This window comes from Corvus brachyrhynchos, unplaced genomic scaffold, assembly GCF_000691975.1.
Source record: "Corvus brachyrhynchos isolate BGI_N302 unplaced genomic scaffold, ASM69197v1 scaffold167, whole genome shotgun sequence".
Lineage (NCBI taxonomy): Eukaryota > Metazoa > Chordata > Aves > Passeriformes > Corvidae > Corvus > Corvus brachyrhynchos.
In genome coordinates, this window is record NW_008239547.1 from 1,160,644 (window position 1) to 1,188,624 (window position 27,981).

Consider the following 27,981-nt stretch of genomic DNA (forward strand, 5'->3'; position numbering starts at 1 on the left):
CTGCTGTTTCTAGTTAACATTAGTATTTGAACACTTCTGTGTTTGTTTGAAAGAATGAGATCTTTTAAACAGTTGTTACAGTTTTTTGTGTGACTTGTTTGTTTAATTTCTTCTCTCTTTCAAAATGCCAGACATACACAAGTACTAGCAACAACTCCATGTCAGGCTCCTTGAAGCGGTTGGAAGATACCTCAGCTCGATTTACAAATGCAAATTTCCAGGAAGTTCCTACACATGTTTCAAGTGGAAAAGATTCTTCAGAGGCTAGAGGGTCAGAGAGCAAAGGGAAGAAATCTGCAGGTCACAGCTCAGGTCAGAGGGGAAGAAAGCCTGGTGCTGGAAGAAATCCAGGAACAACTGTGACTGCAGCTAGCCCTTTTCAGCAAGGTACTGATTGTTATGCTGTAACATAACTTGCTTTGACATGAATTAGAAATTTTATGTATGCAGAACTTGAAAAGTAGTTAATCTGTTATCCTCAATACTGAGAATGTTGTTTCACTTTAGGGAAAAACCTAACTTTTTTCAGGGTAAAAATGTTTGTTGCTATAACATAAAAAGGAAGGTTGTGCATTTTTAAAGGGCAAAACTGATGCTTTTTTCAGACTGTTGAAGTATTCTCTTCAGCTGCTAACAGAAGTGTCTTTATGTGCCAGAAATTATTTTGGAGTAAACTTTAATATGAATTTGAGTCTAGAGGTCTTACCTCTTTAAGGGAGTAATACTATGTTTTTTAGTCAGTGCACTAAAGGATAGGATGCCATGGCCCCTCAACAATTTTTCAAGATGTAGATATTTAAAAGTATACCATTTCCTTCAGAGTAAAAGACCTTTTTACTTAGTTTTTTTGTCACCAAAATACATAAGGAGAAGGTGAGTATGCAAGGTTTATTTATCTTAGGTAATACAAAATGTTTTACTTTTTGAACTTGCTAAAACCCACTACGTGGACTTCGGGCACTTCTAAAAAGCAAATTTTACTATGGCGTCTTTGTCAGAATTGAAAAAAAAAAAGATTAAAAATACTAAAAGTTTTAAAAAAATTCCTTAATTAATAAAATATGTTATTTTGAAACACAACAAACTAGGCCTTCTATAAAGTAATTTTCAGTAATTTTCACTGTGGTGTCTAGTAGCTGACTGTCCTTTATACTTTGTGATGTTGATTTTCCTTTGAGTTTATTTATGCAATGAACGCTTGTAAATTTATCTAGAACTCTTCCAATATTTCAGGTCCTTTTACTTGAAAAAAGAGGAAGTATTTTTTTTTTGTTTAAATTCTCAAAACTTTGAAAATTGCCTTCTGGAATTCTTCTTTTAAGGAAAAATCTTATTGCAGATGGCAAAATAGATCTTTTCTATGTGCATGTATTTTCTTTTAGGCTGCATTAAGTGAAGTTGATATAACTTACTTAAAATACAAAACAATGATATTTTAATGTTTTTTTTTAAATAGCTGTATTTATGTAAATTGTATTTTGAATGGAATTCTTAACATTGTTTAGTGGAGTACTAATGATGAAACACTATTTTTTAAAGGACATGGGTTTTTTATACCTAATGTCATATTTAGGAGTATTTTCTTGATGTTGTCATCAGTCTGAATTCTGTGAAACAGTACCCACATACACCCACCTGTATAAACTTAGTGAATTTCAGTGCAAGTAAATGTTTGTATTTCCCGAGAGTGCTTCATTTTCTGCCTTGAATGCACGAATACAGTGATGAAATGACTGCATTCCAAATACTGAAGAAGGAATGTAATTCTGTTACACGGAAGATCTTTATGGTTCTGTGACAGTGCTAAAGAAGTCCTAAAATGCCAATTTTATACACCGTTTTTCACTTTCTCTCTCGTACTTTTGAAAAAGCATGTCTTCTCTGGAGCTCCCCCTCAGCCAGGGAAAATTAAGCCCAATTGTTGTTCCCTTTACCTTTGTCAGACCCCTGATTTTAGGTAGAATGGTAAGGAAGATTGTAGGCATAGTGTAGATGTGATCGTAGCATATTTCTATCAGCCTTCTCTTAATATATGTGTATGTTCAAAAAAACCTGCTCCAACTTGCACCAAGTGTTTGTTATGGCTTCAAAACAGGATGGATGTCGAAGTTGCCTAAGCAGCAAAGTCGTTACTCTTCTATTACTCATTTTCACCTTGTGCCCCAGATTCAAATCTAAATCGCAGACAGGAATCTGAGAATCATATTCAGCAAAGTGAAGATCAGCAGGAGAACCAATGAGTTATTTAAAAAATAAATTATTTAGTTCTTGGTAAGGCTTTTCTTAAAGTACTTCCACATTAAAGTTTTTTATTCTAAGATATTAATACTTCCCATCAGTTTTCATCAACTACACAGAAAAACATAATTATACTTCTTCTTTCTTTATTGTAGGGAGCTTTTTGGGCACTCCTGGGAGCATAAAGTCATCTTCTGGAAGTTCAGTTCAGTCTCCCCAAGAGTTTTTGAGTTTCACTGACACAGATCTGCGAAGTGACAGTTTCACGCATTCTCAACAGGCTTCCTCAACCAAAGATGTACATAAAGGAGAGGCTGGGAGCCAAGAGGGGGGAGTCAATTGTTTTACTTCCTTAATTGGTCTCCCTTCATCATCAGCAGCTGTTTCCCAATCTAAAAACTTTGACAGCTCACCTGGAGACATAAGTAATTCAAGCCTTAGTTCTACAGCGTACAAACGAGCTCAGACTTCTGGAATAGAAGAAGAAACTGTAACAGAGAAGAAACGGAAAGGAAATAAGCAAAGTAAACATGGGCCTGGTAGACCTAAAGGAAATAAGAGTCAAGAAAGTATTTCCCATCTTTCAGTTTCTTCTGCTTCCCCAACTTCATCTGTGGCATCTGCTGCAGGGAGTGTGACAAGCTCTGGTCTTCAAAAATCTCCAACTTTGCTCAGGAATGGAAGTTTACAAAGTCTTAGTGTTGGTTCATCTCCAGTGGGTTCAGGTAGGCATTTACTGGATTTGTTTTCTTACCTCAAAATATGTTTTTATTATTTTACCTGTAATTCTGAGTATGCTTTTCAAGAACATAGTATCATTTGAAATATCATGAAAATTACACTGGGGGAAAAAGGACTGTTGGAAAAGTAAGTTTTGTTCCATGTATAGGTGCCACTGTGGTGTAGGTGGCTGTAGTAGATTGGCTCTAGGCTATATAAATGAAGGTTTTGAAGTTGTAGGGGGAAAAGTTGCATAAAAATAGGTTCTTTGAAAATTATGTGTGACAGGTTTAGCAAAAAAAAAAAAAATTGATAGTTACATGGACTTCATTGTCTGTCTGTGCTGTTACACAGAGAAAACAAAATTGGTACTCAGGTATGTCAGCTTTGCTGAATGTGTCTCTCAATTACACTTTCCCAATTTAGCTTAACTAAAAATCAAAATGTGTATATGGAGAATGACCAGTTTAAACATGTAAAATTATATTCTGAATCTGGACTCCTGTGTAGCTGGATGACATTTTCATATTCTTGTGTGCTGTTTAGCAATTGAAATTGGCTGGTTTGTTCTTCCTCTGTTCTAAATGTTATGCACATCTGGGGCTGTGAGAGGCTTTCTGTTTACTAGAAACCTGTGTGTGGAATGGCCTGGCAGAATACTCTTATCTGCCAAAGTCTTTGTTGCCCTGAAGTTTCTTTCAAAGCTTTTGTGATAAAAAAAAATAATGAATTACCTCACTTCTGAAACTTTGAAGTGTTGTCCTTTTTGTTGTTATAGTGGGTTTTTTTGTGTGGTTTTTTTTTTTTCCCTTAATTTTTCTGTTTTGGGGGAAAAGAGAAATGGAGCTTGAATACTTGCTTGTGGGGAGGGTTTTATGGTTTTTGTATTGTATACTTTCACTCTATAAGCAAGAGATACTTTAAAAAATACCTAGTTCAAGGAAAAAAACCCCTGTATTTCTTTCAGAACAAGACTGGTTCTTAAAAACTTGATGTCAAAGCCACGTTGTTTTAAAGCAGTTAGATAACGGGCAAATGATCATTTTTACTATGGGTAATAATGGCAAAAGCAGTAGCAACTATGTTAAAAAACTTTTCCTGTATTAAAATCAATGAAGAGAAATGGTATATGACAAAACTTCATGGTTCACTATTTATCTTGTTTAAAATGCAGTTTTAAGAACATGTTCACCTCTTACCTGTTATGAACAGAGACCATCTAACAGATTTACATCAGCGTTCTGATTATTATAGTATGAACTTTCTTATTCCTTTATAATCCCTTTGAAGTGGATTATGTATTGTAGTTGGGGTAAGAGATAGAAGTACAAGGTCTTGGTTCGAAGTGAATGACCTACGTTTCCCCCCCTCTTATATTTGTCTTAGAATATTCTGCTCTTGTCAGCTCCTTGAACAGGCCTTTCCCTGTACAGGTCCATTCTTGCTTTCTTTGTCCTCTATTACATCTCACTCTTCCATCTAGAGAATGCCAGTGATAATGTTAAACTCTTTGTAAATAAATACATGGATGGAACTACCATGTAGGTTTTGATTACTTTTGTCATGATATTCAGCCTGTAATTTCACATCTATTAAGTATACCTAGATTCTTGGGAGGCAGCATTAGACCTGTCCTCTAAAACAGTGATATTTTCTGAGGATGCCAAAGAACATGAATATAAATAAACAAGGAAACAAAATTTGTAAACAGAATCACCCCAGCAAAACCAAGAAAACCCAGAGATTCAAAACCAAATGTGATGTCTTCGTCTTTGAGCATGAGCTCTAAATTTATCCAGAAACTTCTGCTTGAATCAGAGCATATTGGTGTAATGTACTCTTCTCCCTCATCTCCCTGTTTCTTATGGTTTTAGTGCTGCTTTTCCCACTTCATCGTAAGTATTCTTTGGGTTTAGCAACCCAATAATCCAAATTTACAGCTGTGTTGGAGTGAGGAAGGACATAAGAGTATTATCACTGTTACCAGAAACTTGTATTCTCTCTGGTGTAGTATGTTAATGTTTCTCTTTGCAATGTGCCCACATTGTCCAGTAACAAGATCCAACAAATGAATCTAAATTATTTGACCCGAGCCCCCCGATAAGATTTTGTGCATGTAATTGTAGTGAGTGAAAACACAGGGTACTCAAGCCAAAAAGTTTTTATTGCCTCTTGGAATTGCCTTGATGCTTCAAAGAAGCTGAATCGGGAATGAGCCAGACCATACTAAACAAAGCTTTTGAAGCACTTTTGCAAGAATCTCATTTTTTTTTTTACTAGCCTTCCTAACAGCAGCTATCTGAAGCTACCACTCTCTTTCAGTTTTCTTAAGACCACTTGTTGAGATCCATAAAAATTATGAAAAACATGACTTCACAGATGTATGATAATTGTGTTCATAGTTAATGTTCAAATGAGATGAAATGTGAAGGGAAGCTTATTTTAAAAGGTAATGCAGATTCATCACGTGCTATTTATATACAATTAAGTCTTCCCAAAAAGTTTTATTCGGAATAATTATATTCAGCTCATTTTGTAAAAATATTTGTCATTGCCAAACTTATCCTGTCCACAGGCCTTCTCTTTTCCTGCGTAATAAGAACAGAGATGCACCATGAATATAGGTATAGTCTAAGGATAAGTAATTAGAAGCTGTTACAGCACATACGCTTAGGTTGTATTTCAGTTGCCATGCAACTGATCTGATGTGTTCAAGGTTTTATCACTTAAGTGTTCAATCTTTATGCCCTTAATTATTCTTTCTGAAATGTATTTATAACATGATAGGAAACATTGTATACATTACTTTAACATTGTATTCAAAGGAATAAGATAAATTCTAAAAAAATTAAGTAAAATTTATATTGGCAGGGTGATATGGATTTTTTGTAGTAAACTAACATTTTGCTAGTACATCTGTCCCTCTTTAAAAGCCCTCCCCCCCAGATTCTTTAGATACCAGCTCATTTACAAACCATACTTCCCTTTTTGTTGAGAACTCACAAGCAGTGTAAGTTTATTGTCTAAAATGGTGTCAGTCAGTTATTGCAGGAGTTTTTATATAAAGCTGATAATGGTTCACCCCAAATAGAGCTGGTCTTTGGAGTGATTTCAGTATCCAAATCTTTTAGTAGGGTGTGTGTGTGCATTTCATCTGAACTAAACAATTTTATAGAGCAGTCTAACTTTCCAGGTCACACGTGCTGTATTCTCCAGATTAAGTTCATTCTCAGCATCTTTCTAGGGAATAATATTTAAAGATTTCTAATCTAGTATTGTAAAGCATTGAGAGCTTGTGTCCCATGGCAATAGGGAAAAGAATATTTTATGTGACATACGGTACCTTCTGACTTTTCTGGAATAATGTAGCAATGTAAAATGGAAAGCAATCAAGTATCAGAAGTTGACTGAAATTTCTGTTTCATGGTAGATGAAGTTCTCGTGCAGTTGTCTTCTAAGTTCAGCATGGATACTTGCTGCTGGAATTATTACAGTGCTTCAGGCACTTATCTGCCTTCCCAGTTTTCTGCTCTTGATTTCAAGCATACAACAAATTGTGTAGTATCAGCTTCAATAGCTAAGGACTTCAGGGGATTATTTACTTCAATATTTTAATTTTTGTAAAATTGATTTTGTGCCCGATGTATACTGTAAGCCCTAAAAAAAGCTTATGAATTTTTTTTTTCTTTAAGATGACTGGAAAAGATTAAATTACCAATTGGGCCTTGAAATGGTTAGCCCATTGTTTCAGCACCCTTGTTGTGTCCATCTTCTGGAATTCCTTTGTCCTGACTGGGGCAAAATTAGAATTTGTCTTCCTACATTTTTGTCTCTGCCTCTGTATATCATCATATATATTCTTCCCTTAGCCAGTCTTCAGTGTGCTGTGGTTGGTAACACTGGACACTTCTTGGAATAAAGGACTCATCCAAACCCAGTATTGTACTTTAATAAAGCAGTATTTCAAATTCTGAGAAATCAATAATGTTGTTGGCACAGGTGCCTTTGAGTTGATCTTATGTCTTGTGCAGTCAAGTTTCAGCTTTATATACAAGTTGGCTAAATGCTTCAGATTAGTTCCATGTATTTTGTTCTCCTTTTCCATTTGATTCAAGCGGTGCTGAAACCTTTGTCAATGTTGCACACGTTCTGCTGTGCAAGATCATTGTACTGTTAAGCTCATTGCTGCACTTAGGACGCAAGAGAACTCTGAAGTTTCAAAGTAGAAGAGTAACTTGAAATTATTCTCATTGAGATACTAAGTCCCTCAAGTACTTATGTTAAATCTTCATGATGCTGTGTTTAAAGTTTGACTTAGTAGCTGAATCTACGGGGAGAAAGAGTTTATAAAAAATCGTTCTGAAACAGTTTGTGCTATCTGCAAAGTGCACCAAAGCAGAAGTCTTGCTGTGTTAAAAAGCCAGTTTGTATTCAGAGGAGATAGAATATAAAGAACAAATTGATACTAATAGATATTAATGGCCTTTTAGGACTAAGCAAATGGTGTAGAAAGCACACAAGGCAAAATCAATGCGCAGAGACCTTCATTCTTCATGTTTGAGGCTCAACAGAAGTGGTGTTGAGATTGGTGAATGGTGTACAAGATTAAAATGTAAAAATTGATGATTGTTGGTGTGGAAAACATGGAGACATTCATCAGATAACAGGGAAGAAATCACATGAGGTAGTAGCTTATGAAGATGGCGATTATCATGAAATGGATCAAAGTTCTTAAGTAAAATGGTTGTTATCAGCAGCTGCAGCCAGAAGTATTGACATTTCCTGATGATGAATACCTCATATTTCCATGCTTTGTCAGTATTACATTTTAGTAAGTCTTTAAAACTCATGAAGTTTTAAGAGACTGGCAAGTAGTTAATGTTACGCAATTAGGACGTGTTTGACAGAAGAAAGAAAGATGTTAAGGCATACAAAGGTGTAATCATTAGTGGTGGATATTGAGAGTTATGGAAAATAACTTATTGGACTAATTTTATTTCCTATTTTTTATTTAAAAGTGGCATAGTAGATGTCTACATTTCAATTGATACAGCATGACATTTTAAATAAAGGCTTGTAATGATAGGAAGTCAGCAAATCCTTGCATTAACTATAGTTGATAGGTAAGTTTCAATTTTATTTTGATCAGAGAATTATTAAACTAATGTTTACTTTGTTTTATTATTTCCCCTTATGCTCAGTTGGTCAGAGCATGGTGCTCGTAACACCAAGGTCACGGCATCGGTCCTCAGTTCACTTAAGAGTTGGACTCTGTGATCTTTGTGGGTCCCTTCCAATTCAGAATAATCTGTGAAATCTATAGGAAAATTCTGCAATTTTTGAAAAAGTCCGGTTATGAGGACAGGGTAAAATGATTCCCTTGGTCAGCAATACTGAATCAGGGGGATGGGGAAGCAGAGATCAAATGATTTACTAGGAATTGGTTTGTTAGAAGCAATGCATACCGCTTGCCCAACACTTATTGTACCCACCAAAGCAGGATGAGAAGATATGAGACTATTGATAAAGGGAAGGAATCTTGACCAAAGATCCTGTTTTTAACCTAAAGCTAACTCGAACCAGTCTTGAAGTTTGGACTTAGCCCAGGGGCATAAAGAGCATGCGCAGGGAGGAAAGGTGAAAAGTTCAGGATGAGGAAGATCCTTTACTTCATCTGAGGAAGACTCTTATTTCATCTCGGAGACCCCTGCCCACGACCAGCAGACAGCACTGCGCAAGCGCAACGCGGATGTCAATGACTTTTGGGCTCACTGCAATACGAAGGGAGGCTGGGCGGGGCCAGGTGATGAATATGTATAGGCATATGGGGAAACTCAGTGAATATGGAACTTGTAACCCGATAAATACCAGGCTGAATGCAGCTGTGGGCACACATGGCATCCCCCATGTGTCCCAGTGCTGGAATAAACCTACCTACTTTACTACTTATTCCAGTAGTGGAGTCTTTCCCGCTCATCAATACAAACTAAGAGTTCTGTTGGTGGAGCTAAAATAGAAGATTATGCCTTAGAAAGATGGATGTGTACTTGCAGGATAAGGATGGCCTTCTGGGGAAAGAGGGGCTGTAGAGAAAAAGGATAAAGGTGATTAATCAGTTGTGTCTGAGTTTCCAGTGCTGAGATGTGTTTAAAAAGGTTTTAATGCATAAACAGCAATCTAATGAGAAAGGCAGCTCTGTGTTCAGAGTGTGTCTGGTCTTTGAATGCTACGTGTGGTTCTGTGATTTGCTCTGTGTAAGGAAAAGAGCCACGAGAAGGATTCAACGACTAGGAAAAGCACATGATTGGAGAATAGCTAAGGAGTGAGTTTATCAGACTATGGGTATCACGGTGAGGAACTGAAAACTGGTACTACCATGATCCTTAACCTAACAAGAGTAAAATAGGATCAAGTGAAAGAAGGTAACAGTTGAACAAATCTCAGTTCTGAAAATTTACTTCCTAGAAGATACAGTTTAGTTGAACATATTTATTTGATTTGCAGGTGCAGGAAGTTCTAGAGCTAAGAAATCAATATGCTTGCAGAGATGTTTGTTTGATCCTTACCTATGAACCTAATTCGGTGCTATATTATCTCTTTGATTTTTAAAACAAAATTTAGCATGATGCATCAGTTTAGCATATGAAATAGTTTGTAACTGGGTAAATAATGCATTTTAAAATATAGTAGTTAGTAGTATGCTAATTTTCAGGCAGCATGGGTCTGCAAGAATTGGTTCCCAGTGTAGTATGTTCTATGCTTTTATCAGAGATTGAGAAGTTAAGTAGTTTTTGCTGCTTACTCTGAGGATTCAGGGTGGTTTCTAAAAATGTATGTTGTAAAAAATGAACTTGGATGTAATGAATAAGAATTCCTTGATTAAGAAGGCTGTGGACAAAAAAATACTGAACAATGAGATGTGTTTTGAAAACAGTTATGAAAAACTTCTGAATAATGATGGAGAACTGAACATTATACTTCAGGGGGAAAAAAAGGCTCTTGTCCTCACTGTGACACTCATTTCAAGAAGGGGTAGAAAAGTTACATCGTAATTAATAGAAATTACTCCATACATGGTGCAGGTAGCAAAGTACTATCTTTATTTATGATACCAATTTCCTCCTAAAATATGACTATGAATGTGAAAGTTGAGAAGAGGCATACAATGATGGGTATTTTTAAAATATCCTTTTCAAAGAGTCTGAAGCTCTTTGCTAGACTGGAATACCTTTCATTTGAGAATATTTCAGTTTACAAAAATGTTTAGAAGCATGATCATAATTGTGATACAAAAAGAATTACTATTCCTGGTCAAGATTTTTTTTTTTTTTGTAATTGCATACTGCATACAGGTAATTGCCCCATTTTCTGTTTAAAAAAAAAAAAAAAAAGTCAGTGGAAAAATACAGACATATAGTGTTTAATTGGATGGGCTGCTGAAAAGAAGAAATACTCAGCCTGTTCCGCTCTTGAAGACTCCAAGCTGCCTGACTTTCCATGGAAGCAGTGTTTTGAGCATGAGATGCAAATCAGCCGCCCTGTGAATGTTACAAGACTAGAAACTCTTGGAGCATCCCTTTGAAACACAACTTGATTTAAAACAAGGCAAAGTTTTCCTTTCTCAAGAAAATTGTGAAGTTTTTATTTTTCAGTGAAAACAGATGGGAGGGCTTTCTGAAGTGAAAAAAAATGTCCCAGGGAAGGACATGTATAGAGCTTCCATGTCAAGCTGCTAAGGCCTGCTAATGTCAGAGGAGATCTTGGCAGCTGTGGAAGTTACATGACTAGTTAATTGTTGTATGAGAACGTGTCTGTCAGGTTAAAATAGAAATTTTGAAGATTATATCTTTAAACTAGATTCCCAAATTATGGTGACTCTGGGCAGTAGCTTCTATTTAAATTTCAAAAGATGTCATAATTTATTTATTTGTTATTCTCTGACAGTCAACAGCAAATAGTATGTTTAAATTATGGACTTGTGATACATTTCAGATGCTAAAAGAACCCACAACAAAGCAAAAAATTAATACAGGAAAGGGAATGTGTATTTTCTTGACTTCCCTTTTCGGTCTTTCATTTAATAACAAAATAAAGAAAGTTTTGGTAGTTATTAATTTTGGGAGAAAGGCATAATTTTAAACAGCTTAGCAAAAAGATGTACATATTTCTAAACTATTTGAAATACTGTTTTTATTCAAGCTTTGTGAGTCTTCTACCCAAATATTAATTTAGTAACAATTACAAGAAACTCTGCAGGTCTACATTTTTGCCCATACAGAATTATTTGCAGATTGGGCATCAAAATACAAACTTGTTGAAACATAATAAATATATGTATGAATACAGATTAGACTATTAGTTAGTTGTATCTATACTGGCAGAGAAGAAAATGGACTGGGGAGGGCTTAAAGTCTACTTAAGTTTCTGTATTACTGCTTTCCAAATTCAGCTATAAATCTTTTTTATTTGGTAAGGGAAGGTTTTCAGGGAAGTCCATGAGCTTTTTGTAAACTGCTTTCTTTTATTTTATATTTGACCCATAAGCCTACAAAGAGCCTTGTATATATTTGGTGTTAGGTTTGAACTCCTAACAAAAACTAACTTACTTTAGGCCTGCATAATCTGCGTAAACTACGCTGTATGAATGAGATTTGGCTGACAGCTTTGCTACTATTGTTGTCTGCATAGTGAAGAAAATAAATTGCCTGCTTTTCCAGTGGCTGATTGTCTTTGCAGATATGGAGTAAAGTATGTGGTATTATCATTATTACATTAAAAAAAATAAGGGCAGAAAGATGTACTGAAACTTCCAGTTTTGTGCTTAGATTATATTAGTTCTCTAACTCTTATTATAAAACTAAGAATTAGACTTTTAAATAGAGCAGGGGAACAAGGAGACACTGTGAGGCAATTATGATTTCTATCCTATCAGATGTCTTTGTTACAGAATTTGGTATTTGCTTTAGAGATGTATCCCTTTTCTGAAAATCAAGGATATATTCCTTGATTCTATTGCTGCATGGAAAATAAAGTGAGATACAAGTGTTTTCTTACTTGTAACTGTTTAGTTCCCAGAAACTCCTTTAAAATGGCTTAACTTAAAAAAATGGACTTTCAAAATGGTATCAAATTAAGAGGTTTTTGTATATATGTTTTAAAATTAAAATATTCATCTTCTTGAGTGTGAACATTTTTCAGCATCTGGAGTCAATTACTAGAGTATGGCATTCTTTGTAAGTCAAATGTGAGATAGCAATCAGTCTTTTAACTCCATAAAATCTGTTAAAGGTGACATGGGAACATACAAAAGTGTGTGCGGGGGAGGGTAGAGAAGAGGCTTGACTATAAAAGGAGCAGTAGGGTTTTTTTACCCTTCCTTGAAAATTGTACTTTTCAGATCTTACAGACTTTCAACTCTTTCAGAAATCAAATACAGCTGAAAAATAAGTGATGTGTATGTGTTGATAGTTCTTGAATTTTTGTCCATCTGAAGACTGTCCAATTCATATGGTAAAATTCTTTTTTTGTTGTTGTTGTCAGTCAGAGGTGACAGCACTGCAGTCAGGTTTTTAAAATCAGAAGGAAGTGTACTTGGCTTTTAAACTTTCCATTTATTTAATGTGAAGAGCTGCAGTACCAGAAGTTAAACTGACTGAAGTTTGTCTCAAGATTATATTTGGGGAGAGGCTGTGATGTCTAGAGCTGTTGTTGATCATCATAGTAATTCCTGCAATTCCCTTGTAAAGTTTCAAAAAGAAAACAAAAAAGTTAAATAGAAATGCTAACATAATACAATGGCATAAAAAAGACTAGTTACTTTAAAATAATTGAGCTTTTCAGTGAAAGATTTTGCTGAGGGACAAATCCATTAAGACTTAGAATGGAGAGATTCATGTGTTGATATATAGGAGCTATACTGCTTTTTAAAACAAATATTATAGGGCCAAGTGCCTGATTATCAAGTACCTATGCTTCCTTCTTATGTAAGTAATTAATTTTTCTTCCTTAAGCAGGTTGTATGGGTGTGATAGGACTAAGAACAGCAGCTTTCTGAACCTCCAGGCCACCTGTGTTGTGGTACTGTAGCATGTCACTTAGCTCAATGCTGCAGCAAAGGCACCCCAGCAATTCTGGCTGTGTAGTGGAGGATTTGCAGTTAGGTGGTCCCCTGGTAGCTCCATGTGCATAAAGATGTGTCTTAGGTGCAGTAAGTGACACTGTGTCCCAGTGCCTTTTCACTGTATGGTAGTTCCTGATGTTGTACAAACATTACCTGTACCTGGAAGATCTGCATGTAGATTCATCTGAATGTGAGCTCATTTTTGATAAATCTCCCCAACATGATTAAAATGCAGAAAATTGGCAGAGGTAAGCCAACAATGTATTTCCAGAAGGTTACTCAAATAAAACTCTCTTTCAAGAGTATTAAGCATACCTGAAAAAGTGTTGTAGGAACTTGATATACAGGTATGCCATATACATGAAGTGTGCTGTCAGAATACTTAGCAGGACAGTTCTTGCAAGGGCTTTTGTGGTGGTAATGCAGGAAACAGTAAGTGAAATAAACTATTTTGTATTGTTAGAAAAGCTACTTCTTATGTGATCCTGAATGTAAAGCCATTTTTTGTCCATTTGAACCAAACTTGGATTTAACACCTAGTTTAGATGCAAACTCCTTACTTCATATTGCTCTTTCTGTACTTTTTATTCAGCTTTTAAATAGAAGTCTTCATCTTTCAGTGTCAGATTTGGTAGATATGTGAGAAGGCCATAAGGATAGCAGGAAGTAAACTGTTCATTTTGACCGTGATCTAGTTTGCTGCATATGTTTTTGTGAGAGGGAATTACATGCAGTGGTAAAAGGTTCAGAAAAGGGTTCTCACTAAACTAAGTAACAGGGAAAAATGGAAAAATTTTGTCATAAAAAAGTGAGTGAGCATCTGTGTTCTTTGGACCTGTATAGCTCTAGAAATCTGAGTTGAGAAAGGGATTTGTGGAACTGCTAACAGAACTAAAGAATATGAACATGCAACTGGGACTTGTGCATGAGTAATCGTGTTAGATCCTACGTACTTGACTTGGTTTTATTTCTGTTTCCCATTGTTTATTGTTTTTGAACATCTGTGAGATAAGAATGACTAGAGATTCCAAGTAAATTAAAAAAATACCAACAGAACCCCCTCCAACAAACAAATAAAAAACCCAAACACCAAACACAGCCCCCACTCCCCCAAACAAATGAAAAAGTGGCTCGTAAGCTATCAATATAGTTAGCTTTCACATAAGAATGTCAAATGCAAATTGCTGGAATTTGTTTTGTTTGGTTTTTTTAACTTTTTTTTTTTTCTTGAAGTGTGATAACTGTCATGGACAAATGCCTAATCTGATGGATTTAGGGCTTCGTTACGGCAAATAACATCCTTCCTAGGGATGAAGTCACTAGGCTTTTTTTCTGTTGTGGAGTAGTGGTAAGCTTAGGATGGAACTTTAGTTTTTGTATGCATAACCAATTCCCTTAAAAACAAGTAATGAACACCAGAGGGTGGTGGCTTGGATGTATTAATACCGAGTCATTTCAGAAATTGAAATGAATGAGCTGGAAGCATCGAAGTTTTTTCTGAGAAGAATTGATTTTAAGGAGGAATAACTGCAAGGTTCTAAATAAAGCAAACAATAGCAGCTGCTGTAAGGATTGGATGAAGAGAGGAAAAATTTAACCAAGACTGAAAGTGCGAGAGGCAGCAGAGATGGCAAACGAAAACAGTGAGAAGTCCAGCTATTACAGCATACAGTTTTTTGGCATGCATATCTATCTCTATATCTCTATATCTCTATATCTCTATATCTCTATATCTCTATATCTGTGTTTATAGTTACCATTCACCATCCCTAATCTTTCTTGACACCTTAGCATGTTGGATTTCAATAGCTTGTCTGTACATTGTAGCAGAAAACTGGGTGGCTGGGAGGGGGTACTTCAGTGCAGGAGTCAGGAAAGAGGTAGCTGCCAATAAAGGCAGTTACACAGGAACCAAGACAGTAGCTCTTTTTTCCTTCCAGAATAAAACACCTTTTTTCATCTGCCTTCTACTAATTTATGGAGTGTGGAAGGGAGTGGTGGTAGGGGAACAGTTCTCCTTCTGTTCTGTGGAGAGGCTTGAGGGGAGTCTAGAATTAGCTCCATCAGTCACAAGCAGGACTGATCTAGTGTTGGCCCTTCCTTGTGTAATTGGATGAGGTCTGTGTTAGAACAGCTAGTGTTTTGTTAGCTCTTTAGCTGCATGTCTTCCTCATTTGTCTATGAAGTGTTATCTGATAGTAAATTTTGCATTGGGACATACCTAGTGTATTCTGCTTTGAAACTTTCTCATACCTCTTGAGTGATGTTTGAGAATATGTTGTATGTGATTGCTTGGATTAGTGGTAGCTCCTGTGTGGTACAGTTTTAAAGAAACAAAAGCAAAAGGTACAGCTTCAGCAGTCTAGGACTGAGCTTGTTTGAAAAAAATAAAAAATAAAGAAGAGAAAAGAAAAAAAAAACCCCATCACCCCAAGCCTCCTTCCAAACCTACCCAATGGTTCCTTAAATTTGAAAGGGACTTTCTTTAGTGTTGAAAGCAATGATGGATTAAAATGGCTGCTATTTCTTGTGCACAAAAATCTGAGCATAAATGGAATGAACTGATATAATTATAATCAAAGGCTGTGGAAAGTAGGTGTGGGTGAAATGGTTCTGCACTTAAGAGTGGCAGACTGCAGTTGCATTGTGTCCTCTGCACCTGAGAAAGAATTTGTCTGCATAGTATAATGCAATTCCAGTCATATTAGCTCTGTGCATTTTTTTCCTTGTAAATTATAAGTGTATTTTTGTATTTTGTTAGTTCTCTGAAAACTACTGAGAAGGTTAATTAAAATTATCAGTTTCATTTATTTCAGATTAATGCACTTATGTTAAGAATCATACAGAATTTTGTATATTGTGCATTTTTTCTGTACCACAAAATTTAAACCCCCCAACATTAATACTTATATTTTTTAGAGAACAGACTTAGCATATAGTGCTTTAATTAAAATATTCCAAATTTTAGAAGTATTTCCATTGAAGTACCTTTATTGAATTACTCAGTTTTAGTCAGTAGGTAAAAGTCAAGCCTTTTAAATTTTTTAAAACTGCTTCTGAATTAGTTTTGTAATGTTTGAATATGAATGACAGAAGTTTAAGATGTCTTTGTTCTTCATTCATTTTTTTTGAAATTCTGATGTTCAGAAGAGCCTGGCAGTTAAAAATTAGCTTATGACAGCAATGTTTAGTAGCTTCCAGTTGTGGCAAGAGTAAAGAAGAGAAAAATAAATCATTAAAGGCAGTTGCCCTGTTGGAACCCAAATAGTTACTGCAGTCAGATCTCAGAGGCTGATGCAGGTAGAAAATTCCCCCATGGAAGCATGACAGAGGTGTTTGCCCCTGATCTGGCCTGTAAAGTCATTAATTCGATCATCTTGTCAAACCAGATGTGTGAACTGAGGGCTTTGTTCCTTAGTAGTGTGAAAGAGCGAACAAGCAAACTGAAACTAAAATAATTCTATAGTCATGAGGTCATTATCTTAAGCAGGAATAAGCTGGTGGGATAAGTGGAAGAGGGCTGGCATCTGCATGACTGCCACCACTCTGCAACTGGGCATTATGATGTTGTGGTGCTGTGGAGGCAGTGTTAGAGACTTCAGCTGCACGGCAGAGGATGTGAGTGTGTTCTGGCACTTCAGGATTAGAGATCAATACTCTGTAAAAACCCCAACCCGTGAAGGAAAGGAAGTTCATGTGAGCATCTCCGTTCGTGTACCACTAGTTGGACATTCTTTCTATGTATCTGAGTTGTTCCTGAACTGAGCTCTCTAAAGTCCAGGAGACACAACCGTTTTCTGTTAGACTTGATTGCTTGAATTCATCTCAATGTATCAGTGAAGCAAAACAGATGCCTTGTGATTAAAATTAGCAAGGCAACTTCCGTTTGAGTTTCTAAATTTGTTGCAGACAATGAAATTAAAATCAGTCTTTTCTTGGGGGTACTGATTGCCACTGGAAAGAATTTGAATTTTTATTTGTAATATTAGCTTTAGAATACAGCTAATTGGCATGTGCTGGAATGTTCTTATACTCGACATTTAAAATCTAACCAACATTGATAAAAGAAATATAAGTAAAAAATTACAGTGGATAGAAATAAATCCATTTTACAATTTGTGCTACTGTAAATGATCAGAGCTCTAATACAAGAAAGATGTATTCAGGTATATTATTGTTCACTGAAATTCCTGTCTATACATATATTCTTTTGTGCGTCTGTTAAACATGATCTTAACATGAAGCCCTTTTTCTCCTAACTCAAAAGCTTTCTCGAAGTTGATGAATGCCATACATAATGGTAAGTTATATTAGAATCTTTTTCAGAGGTTCATTTATCACAAAGGGTAGCCTTTTGTGGAAAAGCCTGATTGAAGGTCTGCATATTCTATGGATTGGGTGAAATACAGGTCTGCAGTGCGTCAATTGTTCAGTACTTGAGTGAAAACTTTTGTAGATTGTCTGCAGGAGCCTGATAGGTCAATAGTTCCTCAGTTCTCTTTTTATGATCTTTTTGTATGTGTGAAGTAAAACGATAACAGTTTTATTCCAGTTCTGAGATCCTTTTCTTTAATTTTGTGAATAGTGTTTTCTAGTCCTTCTTCTGTGCTCCATTCATAGGTGTGTTATAGTGGTGTCTACCTCAGGCATTCTCCCACTTCCCTTCCTGACTACTTAAATTACTACAAGTAATGCATGTGAAGGTAGCCTTGTTTTGTCCATTCTTTGTTCTGACAGCCTGATGCTGCTCATTTGTGTCACTGATAACAGAACTATCAGTTTCAGAGGGAGCAATATTGAATCTTTAATGTATCTAATGGCTGTTTCCCTTTAGTATTCAGCATTGGCTTTGTACCCCTTTTTCTCTATTCACTCATAGCCAGTGGAAATGAAATATCTTCTTAAATTAGAACTTGGTTTACTTTTTCAAGGCTATTGTTAGTTTGTAGGAAACAATCACAGCTATATTCACAAGTTATTGAAAGATTGAAAACCCTCTCATGAGGCCAGTTTTGAAGATTATCAAGTTTGTTTCTCAGTGTGATATTTAATTGGTGTCAGGTGATCTGTTAATAAAAAAATGTAATTTTTTTACCCATTTGTGCCAGCCAAATAGAATTTTTCTTACTGCTGTGCATGTATGTTAGAAGAGCAGTGCTGTATGCATTTCTAATTGTATTGACTTGAAATTCAGAATATGCAAAAGAATTTAAGTGTTTGAAACTTTGCATGGTCAAGTTTTTTGCATATAGAGCTAGCAGTCATTACAGTTTTATAGAACTTTTGCTTTTCATACTGTCAGAGCCATGAATTACACCTGTTAGGCACATGTCTAGATTGGTGGGTCTCTTAAATAATAAAAATTTTAATGTTACATTACCTTTATGTTCCATAGTCTACGTGTGGTGAGAAATAATGAAATTTCTCTAGATTTGCTTTGCTTTAGTAAAGTAGGTTTAGCTTTTTTCCTTTTGATATAGGGTTTCCCTCTCACTCTCCCAGGTATACAGTACTCTGAACCAGCTTTGAGATGAAGGAAAGCAAGCTCACCATTTTTCTGAACAAAAGTAAACATCTGAAGGGTATCTGACAAAGGGTGCTGAATTTGGACTTGGTGAGTTTCTGCTGTTTTATAAGCAGAGCCTTTTTGCTGTTTAATGTTGAAGAGGTATAGATTCACAAGAAGGTGTAGAATAGAAATCGATGGAACACCATTTGTGACTTATTCCCACATTGCACTTCTTGTTTTTTAAATGGCATAGATAGTTGGAAGGACATATATTGCCAAACAATAGTAATGCTTTATATAACTTACTGTTGTGGAACAGCATAATGGTAGCTACATGTTTGTTTAAGAATGGTGTTTGAACAGGATTTATAATCTAACTACTTTTTTGGGGGATGGTGGGTTGGTGGTGGTGATGTTTCATGGTACCTTCTGAGGTGAAGTTGGTTACTTTTTTGCCCCATTATTGCCTTTCCCTCCTCCCCTCCCTCCCCCCATCCCAGTATTGCAGGGCTCTTGTTTTGTCAGAAGCATATATCTGGGTGAAATCAATGAGGGTCGGTAGAAATTTTGATAATATGAACAGCAAGAAAAGATCTTGTCATGTGTTTATATAGGATGAAAAGAAAGTATTAAAACTTGAGATAAATATTTAAATAAAGGAAGATCATTTACTCCAAAATTTACTCATGTTCAGATTATGAGTCAGGTAATGCTGAGGGTTGTAAATGTTACTGTCAGTAAGAGTTTTGATGGAGTCTGTGTCAGGAGCTTGTTTTTTTGTTGCACTGAGTTTAAGCTGGCTGCACATCAGCAATAAAGTACCGAAAAGAAAACCTGTGACTTTTAGTTTGAGTGGAAACAAATACAAGTTTGGAGCAGAGAGGTTTATTATTGATAGTTTTGCTATAAAGGTGGTGGGCGAAGCCTGTCAGTTGAAATTCGGTGCTGACAAACTGTGAAGGAGGAAAGATAATAGCTAAAATATTGAATTGGTTTGAAAGGATCTAGTCCTAAAAAAGATGATTAGAAAATGGAGTCATGAAAGCTGTTCCATTAAGATGCCTGCCTTAATAGAAAGGAGTCAAGACACTTCAAAGCAGACAGTGGCACACTGCAGTTTTGCCAGTAAGAGACTGGGTATACTCAGTGCTGTGTTTTCCAGTTGTATAATCAACTTCTTATATTTTTCATGCTTTTTTCAAAACCTTTTTCTAAAAAACAACAAAATTTGCAGCTGAGAGATGTAAAGTTGTCACTGCTATTCACTGTGTGATAAGAATGTGCTTTGTCCTTCCAAGTCATACTCTGGATCTTACAGTCAAACTTTTTGACTTGATCTTGCAGTCTTGTCTCTTCTTCTGTGGGTCTGCCACTGAAAAGGAGCAAGAGGGATACACATATCTGTATATGCACACATATACATACAGAGCGCACATATCTCTTGACAGTTTTAGTGCATACTTTAAAAAAAGGACTATGGGAAGCAATGACCTGATTATTTTCTGTTAGAGATAGCTGTAAATGGTAATGTTCGCTTGTTGCCTTTCTGTGGTTACTTCAGTTCTTGCTTGTTCTGTCTTCTGTCTATTTTATTTCATACTCTGTTTTTAGGTCTTTGTTATTGATTGTTCTGTCTTACGCTGATTTTTGAGTTGCAGTGAGGAGAGTCGTAATACAGAACAGACATCCATTGTGCCAGTCTCAGTTCTGTGATTGTTTTTAGAAGACGTGTTTCCAAAGAAACTTCAGTTCTGTAGCCTTGGCCTCTGCATCAATGCAGGTGAAATTCAGTATATATGGTATGATTTTTTTAACAAGATAACCTAAACTAAACAGAATCTGAGCATGAATTAATTTTCTTTTGTTTTAAACTAGCCCAACTTGGGCAGAGTTTTTCAGTTTTGATAAAAAGGCATCTGCCTGCGTTGAAGTGTGGAGACAGTAGTGCTCAGCTAAACCATCTAAATTGATAAAAACGAAGAACAAGAGAAGGGTAAATTAAAAAGTTAGCCTGAAATAGTCCTGTTACGCACATTTCAAAATACTGAGTAGTTACTGTTTGGTTGTCAGATATTGCAGTCTTAAGGACAGCTATCTGACCATGAGGTTCTAGAATACCACTTTAAAGCTGTAACTGTTCTAGTCACAGAAACTGGGCAACAGCTGTCCCATCTTCCCCCCTCCCTTCAAAGACACCAGCCTCAGATCACTGGAACCGAAAAGAGAGAACTTCTGAAGTAGAAACTCCCATAAAAGACTGTATTATGTTAGTAGTGAAGATGAGTCTAGTGCTTCCAGTGACTCACCATTTCAGCACCGAGGTAGATTGCTGTCAGAATGGTTTGCAGCTATGGTATGTTTTCAGAGATCTTAAGCAAACACAGTAAATTTTCTCTGAAATCATTAAGAAACGTAGATCACAAGTCATGCTCATATTCATGAATACTCATTAAGTGAGCCTAAAACTGCTTTGGTTTTACTTTGTTGTATTTAAGTCACTTAGGCTTGTATGTATTGGCTCACTGTTACAAAAGTGAACATGTAAACTTTAAACCTTAAAAAGTTAAGGTCTTTATCAATCGTTCTTTCATATCTGTTTAACTTCTTCTTTTACAAAGATCTTTCTGTGCTGTGACACACTTGAACGACAGGTCTTTTTTGTGGTTATGACCATGTGTGTCTCAGATATGATCACAGAGCTCTTTATCTTAGTATTCTATTCTAGAAGAGTACTTGAAAACTTTTTGACTCATGGTAGAACAAGTATGAAATTCTTAACATGTCCTATTTCATAAAGCTGAATTAATTGTGAAACATCAACAGGCAGTTATAAAGCATTTCAAAGATTATTGTGAGAAATCTGGGTATCTGGAGGAAACAAGTGAAAGGAGTTTTGCCCCTGTGTCGGCCATCTTCCACCCCAAAAAAAGACTGCACACTTCAACTAAGATTTAACTTTGCCATGAGATATGGTGTGAAAAGTTACAGCTGTTCAGAAAGGATTGGAAGGTATTCACTGGGGCAAGTCTGGAAGCAGATTTAAGGCTAATAATTAGAAAGACTGTTCCTCACACTCAAAATTCATACATTATAGATTTCTAGAGGCTGGGAGAACATTTGAGGAATGTATTACTATATGCTTGCCCTTTTTTTGTACTTTTGCTTGTGTAGCTGTTATTGTTCACTGTTAGAGATGGATATAGTGAGCTAGAAAAACAGTACAGTTCTCCCTGTGTTCCTAGTCCAGCGCGTCATTCATCTGTCTCCTAGTGGCACATTCAGACCTTTTCTCTCAGAGAGAAAATTCATCTTGGGTGGGCTACGAAAAAGTGGGTTTGAGCCCTTCTGCAGTGGAGGGTTGCAGTGTGAGACCTGTATCAGCTGGGATTAATTCCAAGTGGGAACATGACTGCTGACATGAGTAGTCATCAATGAACACAGAATCAAGTGTAAAATACCATTGTTCACTATAGCAGGTGGGACTAGCTGAACACAGTAGACCATTTTGGTAGCACATCAGTTCTGATCCTTCACCCTTACCCTGTTGTTGAATACATTTCTGATTGATTATAGATAACTGTACAGTCAGGGATTTGAACATAGGGATGGGAGTAGACAGAAGAGATTAACTGAACGTCTTTTGCTGGCTTAGCTGCCAAGGATTCGGGGTTAATTTTAATGGAGTTTGATAGCAAAGTCACGTCTTCGCTGTATATGATGGTGATACAATCATGGATTCACCATATATATGTCATATTGCCATGCTGGATTGTGTTCCTTGGTTGTGTCAAAGTTCTTGTCAAGTATTTTGGTCTTTGACTATAAATCTGCTCTACAGAGTATTCTCAAAGGGAATAATTGTGGCAGTCTGCCTTCCGTCAATAGATACCAAACTGGAACAACTGTTTCAAAACAGTTAGAAAACCAGTTTTTGAAAACATGTACACGTGTACTTTGTATCTTCCCTCCTCCCCACCCCCCTCAGCACTGTGTATTCTTTGGATATTTTGAGTCTGTGGGGTTTTTTAACTTCCACCTCAGTTATGGAGAGTACTCAGAATGCCCTTTGTGAAAGGAAGATATTGACTGTTGATCTGTGACAGGCTGCTGCCTGTTCATCAAAAAAGGATGCCCAGTCACTGAAAGGGAGGGAAATGGTAGCTTGCTATCCAGCTGCAGATCAGTAACTTTCATTTCTGTGCACTTCTAGAACTGTTATTGCAGAATCTTGTAGAAACCTATGTGAAAGTGAACTCTACCACTTTCCTCATCACCAGCAGGAAAAGAGCATTATTATTTGATTCTTAGATTTCAGATTTCTTCATGAAGGAAACAGATTGGCCCTAGCATCCAAGCTCATTATCTCATAAATTGAAGTGAAATACTGTTGCTAGCTTGGCAGTTTCAAGTGCAACTTTCTTCTCCTTCTAAACAGCTGTCAAAAATAACCTGTTTTTGTTTGCATCTATTTTGCATTAGATTCACTTTAGTTTATGTTCCTATTACAAAATAACATAGTGGGATGCTTCTTCCACTATTAACATTGTACTGGAATAGAACATGCTCTTTCTTGTGTAATGGAACTTCATCAGTTTTTTGTACATGTTTAGTTGCTAATAATGATGGACTGCTTCATGCAAAGACACCTTTTCATTTTGCACTGTATTGGAAGTTGCCATGGGTTTAGGGGAGACTTTTTGGGACTACCACACAGAGTGAAGGTACTGAAAACATGTTTATAGCTTCAGTTTGTGTAAAGAAGTTCTTGTTCTTATAACTCAAAATTTCCTTTTATTTCTTCGAATTCTGAGTTCCCTTGAGGTTGTCGTCCCAACCCCATGACCCAAGTAGGAACGTTTTGTAGTTCTGTGCAACTTTTGTGGGCCTGCAAGTTTACATTTGAAAAACAGCCTTTTTGGCCATATTATTCTTATTCCTGAAGTTTTGACAAAATGCTAAGATGAGAAACCTATGACAGATATCTCAGATAACTTCCTCTTTTCAAAATTGTTGTAATAGTTTCAGCTTACTGACCTACAAAAGAAAATACAGCTTTAGGGAGACAATTTTACAAGCTTCCTAAGGAAGCAGTATAGATGGTCTCTCTCTTGATTTTGGCCCACAGTAAGCTTTAAATCTGTTATCCAGTTTACAGAAAAAAACCTCTAAAACATGTATGTTCCTGTAATAGGAATGGATGGTGTATGGCTACAAAAGTAGCCACTGCTTGTTTTTTGTCTCTTGGTGAGCTAGGCAGTCACTGGCATTAAGAAGGGAATGTAAGAGAGCTGGGTAATGGAGGGGGCTGTAGTACTAGAAAATAAGAACTGAGGATTTCATAGCTAGGTACAGAAATTGTGGTGGTAAAGCTTAGTATGTTGATGTAATCTGTGAGATGCAACACTGGAAATCCAGAATTTAATCAGTTTTGTTAATTCTTCCGCTCATGGAACTACTTACTTTTGAGGTTTTCAATAAAACCGCTAAAAGTGTTCTGTGTGCCACCTGGTGTATATTTTGATTTGAGGCTATTTTGTTTTTCACTATTCTTAAAGTGCTTTTATTTCCTCTGTTACCGATTTTGTCACTGATGGTGCATAAAGAATGCATTTTTTTCCAGTCTGCATTATCTGATGTGTTCCCTGCTCTATAGTGCTACCTTTCTGTGCTAAGCAGGCAGTGTCCAGAGATACCTTTTTTTTTTTTTTTTTTTGCAGCTGCCTTTTTGTTAAGCCTTTCACTCCAGCAGTGCAGGCTACATGTGCATTTTATCTGTTAGAACCTGAAGTCAGTGTTCTGCAGCTGTGTTAGTGGTGTCACACACACAGTCAGACTTTAGATGAACATGTTACATGTCCATTTCCACCTGGAGCTGAAGAACTGTGTTCTGGTTAAAATGCTGAAGATTGTGTTTGACCATGCTATTTATGCCTCTGGCAAATTACACAGTGCCATTCATCACAAGGTACAGCTGTTCAGTAATATGGGAAGGACTTCAAGGTGGTTTGTTCGTTTCAAACATTAATGTAGTTTACAGAGATTTGTTCAGGTTTTTGTTATCATTCCTTCCTGATCCAGAAAGTGATTTATCTCTCCCCAAACCCCAAAGGACAACTTAGTATGTTAGAGACATTTCAAATGTGTATTGTCTTGGCTTTCTAATATGATATACAGATAGTTTTTATACAGGTATTTTTGAAACTGTGTGAAAATCAAGACTTTATTTGAATGTTCAGCATACAGTTCTTATTTGAATGCTGCATGGAGTAGTATCTTGGTTGCATGAGTAGTGTCAGAAGGTGCATGTACTTTATGCGTTAGGTAAGGGATTGCTGAATGAAAATACTTATCCCAAACAGGGTCTACTGATAGGTCATATGTGTCCTGTATTTTGCAACAGCAACAAACAGTGGTTTTCATACTGCTGCAACAACTGGCAACAAATATTAGCTTACCTCATTCCACTGGCAAACTAGTTTGCTGCTTGTCTTTCTTTTGAAATATTTTTTTGCCTGTGATTTCATAACTATTTGCTTGATTCCAGAATTTTATTTTTAAGAGGAAGAATAAACCTTATCATTAAAATAGAAGCAGCAGAAGCTCTGCGGTTATTAAGTATGTAAGATTTTTAAAAATTAAGAAAAAAAAATCTACAATGGCTTTAAAATTTTGAAGTTGTTTTCCCGTTCTGGCAAAATATCCTTAAGTTTTGGTACTTGTCTCTCACCAAAAATTTTGTTTTCTCCTCTCATTGCTATTGATGTTTTATGAGAGTGATAGTGTTTGTGGTGATGAGCTCTTATGGTTTACTCATAGGTGTTGTGATATTTCATTATTTTTACTCTTAAATCTTATGGTTCCTGAAGCCTGATAATTCATGAGAATCTCATATTTTCAAGAAGGTTTGTATATTTAATTGTTTTACTGCATTCAAAAAACAAAGGGTCAAATCTCATCCTTTTTATTAATTTGAAATTGTTGATTAAAAGCAAGTTAAAAAAATCTTTTGAGGACCTGGGTTATATTTCAGTTTTTGTGGTTGTAATTATGTCACATTTAAGAATAGACTCAGTAGCAAGGTTGTTTGTTAATCATGCTCTTTTTGCTGGTGTATAAGGACAAATTAGAGCAGGATCCATAAAAATGTGCTGTCTAGTTAGATGATCCAGCTAGAACTGGAAAAAGGTCATAGCAAAGCGAACACTTAAAGGATCTTAACTGCTAATGAGGCGGTAACTGTAGGTTTTGGGGATGGTGACAAAAAAAGAACAAGGAGGGGAAGGTGTACTAAATGGAAAAAGATATGAAGGTCAGTAGAAAAGCAGAACAGGTATGGAATTTCTCTATGATGAAGAGACTGGGGAGAAGATAAGTCACTAACCTTGGTTAGGCAGGAGAAAAGAGTTGTCGCGATGTGTCTTCAGCTGCTTTTTTGTATCTTCTTTCTCTAGTGGGTCTGGCTGATTTTCTCTTCCATTTTTCTTGACAGTTAATAGAGTCAGGGAATTTAAGATGCATCAGTGTTTGCATATTATGTGTGGGTTTGGATGATGTTAGTCTCCCTTGACTGCCTGTGCTCAGAGGGTTATCTGGGTGGCGAGTGGTGTTTTAACATTGCGTATCTTCTTATTGTCACTGCCTTCTTCAAATCATTATTTGTATGAGTGACAAACTAGCTCCACCCTTTGCCTTCTAACTGGCATTTCAGTTCTGTTGCTTTTTTTGATCTAACCATGTTCATTCTACTTCTGTTTACTCCCTGTGGCACTCTTCCTCTAACTGCAGTTCAGTGCTACCATGCTTGATATTCCTTGGCCAGCTGACAGCTCACTTATCTAATGCACGTGGAGCCTAACGGTTTCATAGACAGGTACTACTTCTTGTCCTGGGCTTCTGGTCAGTAGGGTTTTTTTTCCCAACCTCTATAACGAACTTTACCCTGCATGTAGATGAACAGAAGTAATGGCTTCACAGAGGGGTATGAACTCTTCCTATTTAAATTGCTAACTTACAAGTCTGACTAATGTTAACGTGTTTAGTTGTTTATTTGTTGGCCGTTCTAGCAGAAATGTTAGTCACGCATTCGTATAGATCATGGATGGAATTTTAGTTTGTGAATAAATGAAATACAACCAGCTCTATCGGCAAATCTGAGTACTTTGTCCTCAGACTTGCTGTCAATATTTTCCTGAAAAAGCACGAGCAATCCTTAGTTGCCAAAATTACAGTTTTGGACAAATGTATGTTGTTCAATAACCTTTATTTTAAAATTAAAAAGTATTTTTTCCATTTGTATGGTGTGTGTTCAGTTACATAGCCCAATACTTCACTCTTTACTTAACAGTAATACATTGAAAGAGCAAACTCTGATAGCAGATTCAGTTGAAGGCAGGCATTTTAGCCAAAAATTCTGCCACTGTTAATGTTTGAGCAGTTTGTAATGTGCATAAATATTTGATTTATCACACATGTTTTACAAAAACTTAAAACTGAATCAATCTGTATTCCCTGAACTGTAGAATGTTAAATGACGAGAGCACTTTTATCAATCAGCATGGTTAGAATTTCTACACAGGAGCTTTCTGCATTACGTATTGAGTGATCTTGCTTGTCTTGATTAATTTTCTACTGCATATTTACATGGTTACTAGTAAACAGAGGGAGGGGGAGAGAGAGAGATGCATGTAATCGTTTTTGTAATTTTTTTCAGGTATTTTTAGCAGCAATGATGTAGCAGTATCATTTCCAAATGCAGTATCTGGCTCAGGATCTAGCACTCCCGTTTCCAGTTCTCATTTACCTCAGCAGGCTTCAGGCCACTTGCAGCAAGTGGGAGCTCTATCACCTTCAACTGCGCCTTCTATAACTACTGTTGTTGCTGCAACTCAGGTAAACTATCACAAGAGTTAAGATAGAAAACCATGTTACTGACCTGCTTATTTTCAATGTTAAAAGAAACCGTAATTTGTTTGGAAAATAGGTTAATAAACATTATATTTGTTGTGAAACGTTGTAGTGGCTGGAAGTTCCCCATAATATTACATAGTCTTATTTTGTAGAGCACATAGATATTTTTAAATGTAGTCTGAGGAAGTGCTTATTAATAACCATATTATGACTAGTGGCATAAATGCCGGTTGCAGTTCATCAGTGTTCTAACCAGTCTTATCAGAACATAAGAAAGGATTTTAAAAAGGAATGGTTGCAGTTCATCAGTGTTCTAACCAGTCTTTTATCAGAACATAAGAAAGGATTTTAAAAAGGAAAGTATGTAAAGTTTTCTGGGTTTTATGCAAAAATGATGGTATCAGTTAAAGAGTGGTTTGTTTGGGAGGTTTAACAAATGGACAGCTAAGCTAGCCCTGGCAAAGGGATGGCCAAGGCTGACATCTTG

The 27,981-nt window shown here is 36.3% G+C and overlaps 1 protein-coding gene across 4 annotated transcripts in view; it reads left to right on the forward strand.

Moving 5' to 3' along the window:
* Positions 1–27,981, forward strand: part of MLLT10 (myeloid/lymphoid or mixed-lineage leukemia; translocated to, 10) — a 127,943-nt gene that overhangs the window by 63,864 nt on the left and 36,098 nt on the right. For all 4 annotated transcript variants that reach the window (XM_017741441.1, XM_008639308.2, XM_017741440.1 and 1 more), the window contains 3 exons: positions 132–387; positions 2,394–2,963; positions 27,298–27,476. In XM_017741441.1, the coding sequence (XP_017596930.1) occupies positions 159–387; positions 2,394–2,963; positions 27,298–27,476 (978 nt within the window). In that variant the 5' untranslated portion in view covers positions 132–158. The remainder of the gene's footprint in view (positions 1–131; positions 388–2,393; positions 2,964–27,297; positions 27,477–27,981) is intronic.